The sequence below is a fragment of the Physeter macrocephalus genome, chromosome 20 (assembly GCF_002837175.3).
Source record: "Physeter macrocephalus isolate SW-GA chromosome 20, ASM283717v5, whole genome shotgun sequence".
NCBI classification, from domain to species: domain Eukaryota; kingdom Metazoa; phylum Chordata; class Mammalia; order Artiodactyla; family Physeteridae; genus Physeter; species Physeter macrocephalus.
The window spans coordinates 20,185,546-20,195,589 of NC_041233.1; the positions used below are offsets into that span (position 1 = coordinate 20,185,546).

At 36.1% G+C, this 10,044-nt stretch overlaps 1 protein-coding gene across 4 annotated transcripts in view; it reads right to left on the reverse strand.

The window, feature by feature from the left end:
• The window catches only part of CTNNA3 (catenin alpha 3), a 1,750,900-nt gene that overhangs the window by 1,727,402 nt on the left and 13,454 nt on the right, over nt 1-10,044 (reverse strand). For all 4 annotated transcript variants that reach the window (XM_028481840.2, XM_028481834.2, XM_028481842.1 and 1 more), the window contains exon 3: nt 1,608-1,640. Coding sequence is in view for 3 of the 4 variants with exons in the window: in XM_028481834.2 (XP_028337635.1) it covers nt 1,608-1,640 (33 nt within the window). In the remaining variant the exon portion in view is untranslated. The remainder of the gene's footprint in view (nt 1-1,607; nt 1,641-10,044) is intronic.

Sequence of the window (10,044 nt, forward strand, 5' to 3'; positions counted from 1 at the left end):
AAGCTTGTGTTTCCTTATTTATTTTCATTTTGGATGATCTGTCCGTTGGTGAAAGTGGGGTGTTAAAGTCCCCTACTATGATTGTGTTACTGTTGATTTCCCCTTTTATGGCTGTTAATATTTGTCTTATGTATTGAGGTGTTCCTATACTGGGTGCATAAATATTTATAATTGTTATATCTTCTTCTTGGATTGATCCCTTATCATTATGTAGTGCCCCTCCTTCTCCCTTGTAACATTCTTTATTTTAAAGTCTATTTTATCTGATATGAGTATTGCTACTACAGCTTTCTTTTGATTTCCATTGCATGGAATATCTTTTTCCCTCCCCTAACTTTCAGTCTGTATGTGTCCCTAGGTCTGAAGTGGGTCTCTTGTAGACGGCATATATATGGGTCTTGTTTTTGTATCCATTCAGCCAGTCTGTGTCTTTTGGTGGGAGCATTTAATCCATTTACATTTAAGGTAATTATCGATATGTATGTTCCTATTACCATTTTCTTAATTGTTTTGGGTTTGTTATTGTAGGTCTTTTCCTTTTCTTGTGTTTCCTGCCTAGAGAAGTTCCTTTAGCATTTGTTGTAAAGCTGGTTTGGTGGTGCTGAATTCTCTTAGCTTTTGCTTGTCTGTAAATTCTTTACTTGCTCCATCAAATCTGAATGAGATCCTTGCTGGGTAGAGTAATCTCGGTTGTAGGTTGTTCCCCTTCATCACTTTAAATATGTCCTGCCACTCCCTTCTGGCTTGCAGAGTTTCTGCTGAAAGATCAGCTGTTAACCTTATGGGGATTCCCTTGTGTGCTACTTGTTGTTTTTCCCTTGCTGCTTTTAATGTTTTTTTCTTTGTATTTAATTCTTGATAGCTTGATTAATATGTGTCTTGGCGTGTTTCTCCTTGAATTTATCCTGTATGGGACTCTCTGTGCTTCCATTGTGCTGTTCATCGCTGTTTGTTTGCTCTTTAGTTCTTCTAGGTCCTTGTTAAACTTTTCTTATATTTTCTCTATTCTATTTCCAAGATTTTGGATCACCTTTACTATCATTTTCTGGTGGGCAAGTCCACGTCTGGTAGTGTGTTTTGGGGTGTCTGTGGCCTTATTATGATTTTAGGCAGCGTCTCTGCTAATGGATGGGGTTCTGTTCCTGTCTTGCTAGTTGTTTGGCATATAACCTATTTACTTTCATAGTGATAGACACTAAGCTTGTCTTCAATTCCCCACAATAAAAACACTACAACAAACACTCCTGTAGGGACTTCCCTGGTGGCTCAGTGGTTAAGAATCTGCCTGCTAATGCTGGTGACATGGGTTTGATCCAGGAAGGTACCACATGTCACGGAGCAACTAAGCCCATGAGCCACAACTACTGAGCCCGCGTGCCACAACTACTGGAGCCCATGCACCTAGAGCCCATGCTCCACAAGAAGAGAAACCACTGCAATGGGAAGCCCCCACTGCAACAAAGAGTAGCTCCCACCCATCGCAACTAGAGAAAAGCCCACAGGCAGCAACAAAGACCCAACGCAACCAAAAATAAAATAATTAATAAATTAATAAAACATTCCTGTAGTAATAGTTAGGATAATGTTACTTACTGTAACAAACTCACCAGAAATTTTAGTGCTGTTTCTCGGCTCCAAATCTAAATTAATAAATAAATAAAACATTCCTGTAGTAATAGTTAGGATAATGTTACTTACTGTAACAAACTAACCCGAAATTTTAGTGCTGTTTCTCGGCTCCAAATCTACTATTGCTTTGTGATAGTGGAGCTGGAGCTCAGCACACTCTCCTTTGCTAGCTGGTTTACTGTTAGTTTCTTCCAAGGACACTAGAAGGAAAGAGAGTAGATGGAATTTGCTTCTTCCTATTTCCTTGCTATTCATAAAGCTTAACCCAGCAACGCTTCTTCATCCCATGAACTACCAATAGCTGTTCCAGTCTCAGAAGTGGACAGACCCAGAAGTGACCTGTCTGTATGCCCTCATCCTGACAGTACTCTCTCCTCAAACAACTGAGTCCCAGCTCCACTGGATGCTGCTCTATGCTTGAAGATTCTAAGAACCCTAATTCTTGCATTTGTTCTCCCAAGGGTGATAGCTGTTTCCTGTATTCCCTCTGGTTTCCTGTTTTTCAGCCCTCCAACACCTATTTATCCATTTCCCAATAGTGAATTATTTTTACTAAACCTCCCAGAATGGTTTTTTATTTCTTGACTAGACTCTGATATACATATACAGTTGATTCTCGTTAATTATTCTATAAAGTCACCATAAACACTGAATTAGTGACTACCGAACCATTGCTCCTACAAGAAATACAGTTTCTGTGAGTCTGTGGTCACAATATTTCCACTACAATCAACACTTAGCCTTGTTTTATATGTGTTTCTGTTTAAAAACATCTTATTTAATATACTCTTAATTCATGACATTGAACTCTTGACCAACAGCCCTATAACTCATGTCTGAACAAAGCTTATGTAACATAAATATTTTCTCTGTAAAGAACATCACAGCCTCCTTGCACTTAAGAACACTAGAGGGCACTTCAGCACTATACATATGCAGGAGTCATTTTAGACAGTGAAATCACTATCAAAAAGAACAAAATTGCAGAAAATATGGCATTAAACAGACTGCAAAAAAGGACATATTGTGGGCTTCCCTGGCAGCGCAGTGGTTAAGAATCCGCCTGCCAACACAGGGGACACGGGTTAAAGCCCTGGTCCAGGAAGATCCCACATGCCGCGGAGCAACTAAGCCCGTGTGCCACAACTACTGAGCCTGCGCTCTAGAGCCCACGAGCCACAACTACTGAGCCCACGTGCTGCAACTACTGAAGCCCGTGCGCCTAGAGCCCGTGCTCCACAACAAGAGAAGCCACCGCAATGAGAAGCTGGCGCACCACAACAAAGAGTAGCCCCCACTCGCCACAACCAGAGAAAGCCCATGTGCAGCAACAAAGACCCAACACAGCCAAAATAAATAAATTTATTTTAAAAAGAAAAGGACACAGGTTTACAGTATGAAAGCTGAAACAAGGAGACAGAGCATCGGCTTTTTCAGCTGGGAACACACTCTTGCTTATCTTGCTTATCCACTCTGTGCACATTGCTGAATGACTGCGAAAGCACTATAAGTATTGATTTGAGGCTTACAAACAAATTTTAGCATGTAGGTGAATTCAGAAATACGGAATCTGTGAATAGTAAGAACCAACTATACACATGGCATGTCTCCAAAATCTCTAAGCTGTTTCATTGGTCTATGTGTAATATTAAGGTTTTTTAATATGTCTTAATATGTCTTAATATCCAGAATAAGTGCCCCCCTTTGCTCTTCTTTTTTAAGGCTAGCTTAGCTATTCTTGTACCTTTATTATTCCATATAAATTTTAGAATAAATGTATCAAATTCTTTTAAAAATCCAACTGTAATTTTAATTGGAATTGCAACTAATTTATACATTAAGGGAAAACTGACATATTTATTAACATGTTCCATCCAATACGGGATACACCTCCATTTATTCAGCTTATCTTGTCTTAGGGTTTCAAAGTTTTTGCCACGGAGATTTTGTGTATTCCTAGATATGTTAAAGATATCGTTATATTATGAATGGATCTTTTTATTATATTTTCTCATTGGTTGTGATGGGTATAGAGAAATACTATTAATTTTGTAAGCTGATCTCATATCTGACAATCTCGCAGAACTTTCCTTAGTTTTACATTTCTCGGTTGATTCCTATGTCATCTACAAATGACAACAGTACCCCTTTTATACCCCGCTCTCTGTTCTCTCAGACATACCAGCCTGGGCTCCTCTGAACTTGTTTCTTTTATTCAATGCCCAGCTCAGTCAAACATTGTCTTTGACAAGTCTTAGCTAATTGCCTGGCCTCATCTACAACCATCAATAGTGCTCCTTGTTCTCCATCTAACTTAAATGCCAAGTTAAATGTGCCAACCACATGCTTCTATAGCACTTTCTACATACCTCTATTATACAACTTAGCACTTTGTATCAAAATTACTTGTTAACACATTTCTCCGCAAAAGAATGAATTCTACCATATCTTACCCATGCTTATCAGACTAGCACCAAGCATGGTACCTAATACATAATACTCACTCAATAAATGGTTGCTAAGTAAATGAATAAATTTAATAGGTCAAAGTGTTGCACACTGCTCACTCTGCACATGGAGAGAACAGATAAGTATAAATATAATCACTTATATGAGTAACTCATGATAAACAGCTTTCTTGGAGTCAATAAACATTTGCCCAAAATCCCAAAAATTATACAAAATAAGAATAAAGCCCAATCATGCTTTTTTTTTTTTTCTTTTGGCCGCACTGCACAGCTTGTGGGACTTTAGTTCCTCAATCAAGATCGAACTTAGGCCCTCAGCAGTGAGAACATGGAGTTCTAACCACTAGACCACCAGGGAATTCCCTTCTTTATTTTTCAGTTTAGTATTTTAAGTTATGATGTCTAAGAACTAAGCACATTCGCAGATTACAAGAAAAATATTAAATGATCTTATAATTAATAGTACACTAATATATGTTTTTCTCTACAAATTTCTAGGAAATCTGTAATATTATAAAGACAATAAAAATAAAATTACCAAAGATAACTTCCTCTGAAAGATAGTTTTTTATACATTTGAGTTTTAAAAAAAAGAAAAATTAAACAGAAATCTGAGATAATGCCTTCTTAAAACATCTTTTCCATAAAAATTTAAATCTTAAAGTTTAAATGTAAATGTAGGAAAAAGTAGAGCCAGTTTTTTATTAACATGAAATGTAAACAATTTAAGCATTATTAGTCACAAAAATGAAGAGCTAAAACCAGGAATCTCAGCAACTGTACAAAGATGACTCTAGAGTTAAACAAACACTAATAGCACCTCTAAAAGTAATATCTAACAGTTATTGAAGATGTATTATGTCAGACATTATCCTAGCACTTTAGATGTAAAGTAATGCTCACATCTATAAATTATAATTTAGATATAATGTAATGCTCACATTTCTAAATTAGATACTGTTAGATTATTAGGCTGTTAGATTAGCTAATCTAAACTCAAAGGTATTTATTTGCCAAAGACAGAAAGTTAATAAGTGGAGAGATGGTTTATTCCACAGGCCCTCTATTAACCCCTAAACTCAAGCAAGCAAGCACCTCTATGCTGAGATTAAAGGCAAGGAAAAGGAAAATACCTTATTCAATTATTTATCATAGTCTCCAAATTCCTGCCTTTAAAGGCTTTAAGATAGGACCTGAAAACACTGTGAAAATATTTCACGGAAGAAGTGAATCAAAAAGGACCAGACCAGAAGAATGAGACACTGAGCAGCAAAAGGGTCAGTAAACCGAGGAGATGGGAAGTACACGCACCTAAAAGGAGGTCACAAAAGGAAAAAACGTGAAATGAAAAACACAGAATTGTAATTAATTATCATTTTTAAGCACCAACAATTGCCTGCTTCACAGTGTTACCAAATTTGTCTATGCCTCTTTGACAACATGAGAAGATATTAGTAAGTATATTCAAAAATAATACTGTAAGCAAGGAACTGCTCCCTCCTCCTCTCTCCTTCTAAAAAGATAACCTTCCACAGTACAAATGTGGAAAATAAAGAGAATGAAATTATGAACTTTTAAGCAGCAACATACTTTTAATGACATTTACAAAGTACTTTTATGGAATAATGCTTATTCCATAATGTTAAGTCCAAAAAAGACCATTGTTTAAAACCGTATAGATCATATTTTCTAAAACTTCTAAAAGTATGCAATCTGTATATTTGATTGACAGAATGAGACAACAAACTTGGCTTAACTGCTACCCACAACTAACCAAAGCTGGTGAGAATCTGCTTTCCAGAGAGAACGTTGCTTCCTTTGAAGCTTCCTTATTAATTTCTAAATCTCATTTACAAAATAAACAAACAGCTGTTAATAAGAAAAGCAGGAATTTGAAGGCAATCTAATTTTTTAAAATAGTGTTTTAGGAGAAAATGAAAAGATAAAAGCAGTCTCTGGCCCCTTCCCTACTCCCTTTTCTTCTACTCCCCCCCCCCCAACCCCAACCAATGGTACCAGAAATTATTCTCCATGAAATGCCACCCACTTTAAGCCCTGTTCAAAGGAGAATCTCCATCATGGAATGACAATGATGATCATCCTATAGCATGTGACAAATGAGAGCATAATGTGCTGGTTAAAAAAAAAAAAAAAAAAGCAGAAACATTTATAGATCCATTAACTTATTTGTTAAATGAACCATTTCTTTATGAGATATGCCTACTCTGTAGCCTACTTTTGCAAAGTCCTGTAGCAGTACACTTCTAAATATACTAAAACAATAAAGACAATGGTAATCTCATTTTTGAATACTATGTTCTAGTTTAATTTCTACATTGCTAGATTCAAAGAACACAGTAGGAAGGAAGGACATTAATATCCTTTTGTGATTTTCTGATAAGAAAATATAAACTGTGTACAGTGCAGTTCTGAAGGAATTGAATGGTCAGAATATAATAAATTGGCTGGTTTCCACAGTGGCTGATATATTAAGCCAAATTTTGAAGCCAATGTACAAGTTTATGTCTTAAGAAAAGAATCAGTATCAAGATTTGGTAATCTTTTGGGGATGATAAAAATGTTTTGGAACTGGATAGTGGTGATGGTTGCACAACACTGTGAGTGTACTAAATGCCGCTGAATTGTTCACTTTAAAATAGTTAATTTTTGTTTTGTCAATTTCACGTCAATTAATAAAATATGTAAAAGCAAAACCTAAAATCAGCACAACTTTCACAGTTTCCAAGGCTTTTAAGATTCTTGCTCCTGACATTTTAGAAGACGAAAAAAACTTTTAAAAGGAAAATGTTAGATTTCTTATGTATAACCCTATGGCCAAATAATCTTGAATGCTAACCTCGCAAAAGTATTTAATTTGATTGGTGTCTCCCACCCACCTGTTTCTTCATCTACTCTCCCTTCTCTCTTGGAGGGACAGTTCCAGTCTGACTTCACACAGTATTCGTAATTCTAGAGAAATTTTCAAAAATTTCTGAGTAAAACTTTACGCATATATCTGAGTGGTACATAGTCTTAGAAAAGAAAGTGTCAAAATCTCAAAAATCATAATTTTTACAACCATTGTTGACTTTATCTTCTTGATGAGTAAAAACCTTGTTACTCATTTCACCTAAACTGAGAAGCCACTTTATGTGTTCTAAGCACTTATTATTGATACAACTTCCTAATTAAAAATGCACTCTGCTTTAAGATAAAATAAATAAATAAATAAGAGCCCATCAGTGATACAATGGCCTTACTTCTTACTACATATTTACTCGAATAATGAGCCAACAACACAAAAATTGGGCAGTGGTTTTGTAAATGAGATATTCTCATAGAGTATAAAATTAGATAAAATTTCTTCTAACTTACAGTCTCTCTCAAAACATGTTAGTTCTCATCATCTTCTCATTTGTCCATGTAACTCTGTAAAACCCGAGTATTAAAACTGTGCATTGTAACTTATCAAGAAAATATTAAGAAATAGGTTAAGGATGGCAAATTGATCACACCCTTATCTTCTCTCCCTCTCAAGACTCCATTAAAATTGTACAGTTGAGCAAACAAGTCCAGCTCCTAAATGATCAGACAGCAAACACACCAAACCTGGGAGAGTGTTTATGGGAGAAACACACCAAGATAGGAACAATAGTGGGTTCACAGTCCCCTGTTGCCTATTACATAGCTAAAAATGTAAATGGTTAGCTATGTGACACAGGCACTTGCTCAAAAATAAAAAATAATAATGCAGTAGAAATTGTAATGAGTTACACATGTACCTGTACTACACGCATTTATTTAAATTTTTAATTTAAAAATCAGTAAAATTCAGTTTTGAAAAAGCTGAGATAAAAAAATGAACTGGCCCACATAAATTTTCTTTGACAAGCTGCTACTATACTTCCAGTTCAAAAATTTTTATTTTTCCTGAAAGGGTACCAAGTCAAATCATGATAAATCTATTTGAATGTGTCAAAGGCATTTCAAATATAATACATCTACAGTGGAATTCTGTATTCCTCAACACTCACTCTCAACCTACTCTCCATTCCTGAGATAATACCCATATCCCACCTCAGTGCCTTTATTCAACATTTAGGGAAAAGGCTGTTCTCTGCTTGGAGAAGGGCCACAAGGAGGACTTCTCGTGATGTGTATTCTCTTCTATTGCTCGAAACAATTCAGTACTGGCCCTAAACTTGTACTTGTCACTTAGCAAAGGAAGAGCTGGACTCACCTTCCTTGAAAAGTACCTACTGGACACATCATCCTTAGAGAATAGTTTAGCAACATCTTTTTTTTTCTTTTGGAATATTTGAATTTTATTTTTTTTTACACATCAGGCTCTTATTAATTATCCATATTATACATATTAGTGTACATATGTCAATCCCAATCTCACAATTCATCACATCACCACCAACACCCCCCACCGCTTCCCCCCTTGGTGTCCATTCATTTGTTCTCTACATCTGTGTCTCAATTTCTGTCCTGCAAACCAGTTCACCTGTACCATTTTTCTAGGTTGCACATATATGTGTTAATACAGGATATTTGTTTTTCTCTTTCTGACTTACTTCATTCTGTATGAGTCTCTAGATTCATCCACGTCTCTACAAATGACCCAATTTCGTTCCTTTTTATGGCTGAGTAATATATCATTGTACATATGTACCACATCTTCTTTATCTATTCATGTGTCTATGGGCATTTAGATTGCTTCCATGACCTGGCTATTGTAAACAGTGCTGCAATGAACACTGGGGTGCATGTGTCTTTTTGAATTATGGTTTTCCCTGGGTATATGCCCAGTAGTGGGATTGCTGGGTCATATGGTAATTCTATTTTTAGTTCTTTAAGGAAACTCCATACTGTTCTCCATAGTGACTGTATCAATTTACATTCCCACCAATAGTGCAAGAGGGTTCCCTTTTCTCCACACCCTCTCCAGCATTTGTTGTTTGTAAATTTTCTGATGATGCCCATTCTAAGCGGTGTGAGGTGATACCTCATTGTAGTTTTGATTTGCATTTCTCTAATAATTAGTGATGTTGAGCAGCTTTGCATGTGCTTCTTGGCCATCTGTATGTCTTCTTTGCAGAAATGTCTATTAGGTCTTCTGCCCATTTTTGGATTGGGTTGTTTACTAATATTGAGCTGCATGAGCTGTTTATATATTTTGGAGATTAATCCTTTGTCCATTGATTCATTTGCAAATATTTTCTCCCATTCTGAGGGCTGTCTTTTCATCTTGCTTGTAGTTTCCTTTGCTTTGCAAAAGCTTTGAAGTTTCATTAGGTCCCATTTGTTTATTTTTGTTTTTATTTCCATTACTCTAGGAAGTGGATCAAAAAGGATCTTGCTGTGATTTATGTCATAGAGTGTTCTGCCTATGTTTTCCTCTAAGAGTTTGATAGTGTCTTGTCTTACATTTAGGTCTCTAATCCATTTTGAGTTTATTTTTGTGTATGGTGTTAGGGAGTGTTCTAATTTCATTCTTTTACATGTGGCTGTCCTGTATTCCCAGCACCATTTATTGAAGAGAACATCTTTTCTCCATTGTATATCCTTGCCTCCTTTGTCATAGATTAGTAGACCACAGGTACGTCCATTTATCTCTGGGCTTTCTATCCTATTCCATTGATCTATATTTCTGCTTTTTTGCCAGTACCATATTGTCTTGATTACTGTAGCTTTGTAGTACAGTCTGAAGTTAGAGAGTCTGATTCCTCCAGCTCCATTTGTTTCCCTCAAGACTGCTTTGGCTATTCGGGGTCTTTTGTGTCTCCATACAAATTTTAAGATATTTTGTTCTAGTTCTGTAAAAAAATGTCACTGGTAATTTGATAGGGATTGCATTGAATCTGTAGATTGCTTTGGGTAGTATAGTCATTTTCACAATATTGATTCTTCCAATCCAAGAACGTGGTATATCTCTCCATCT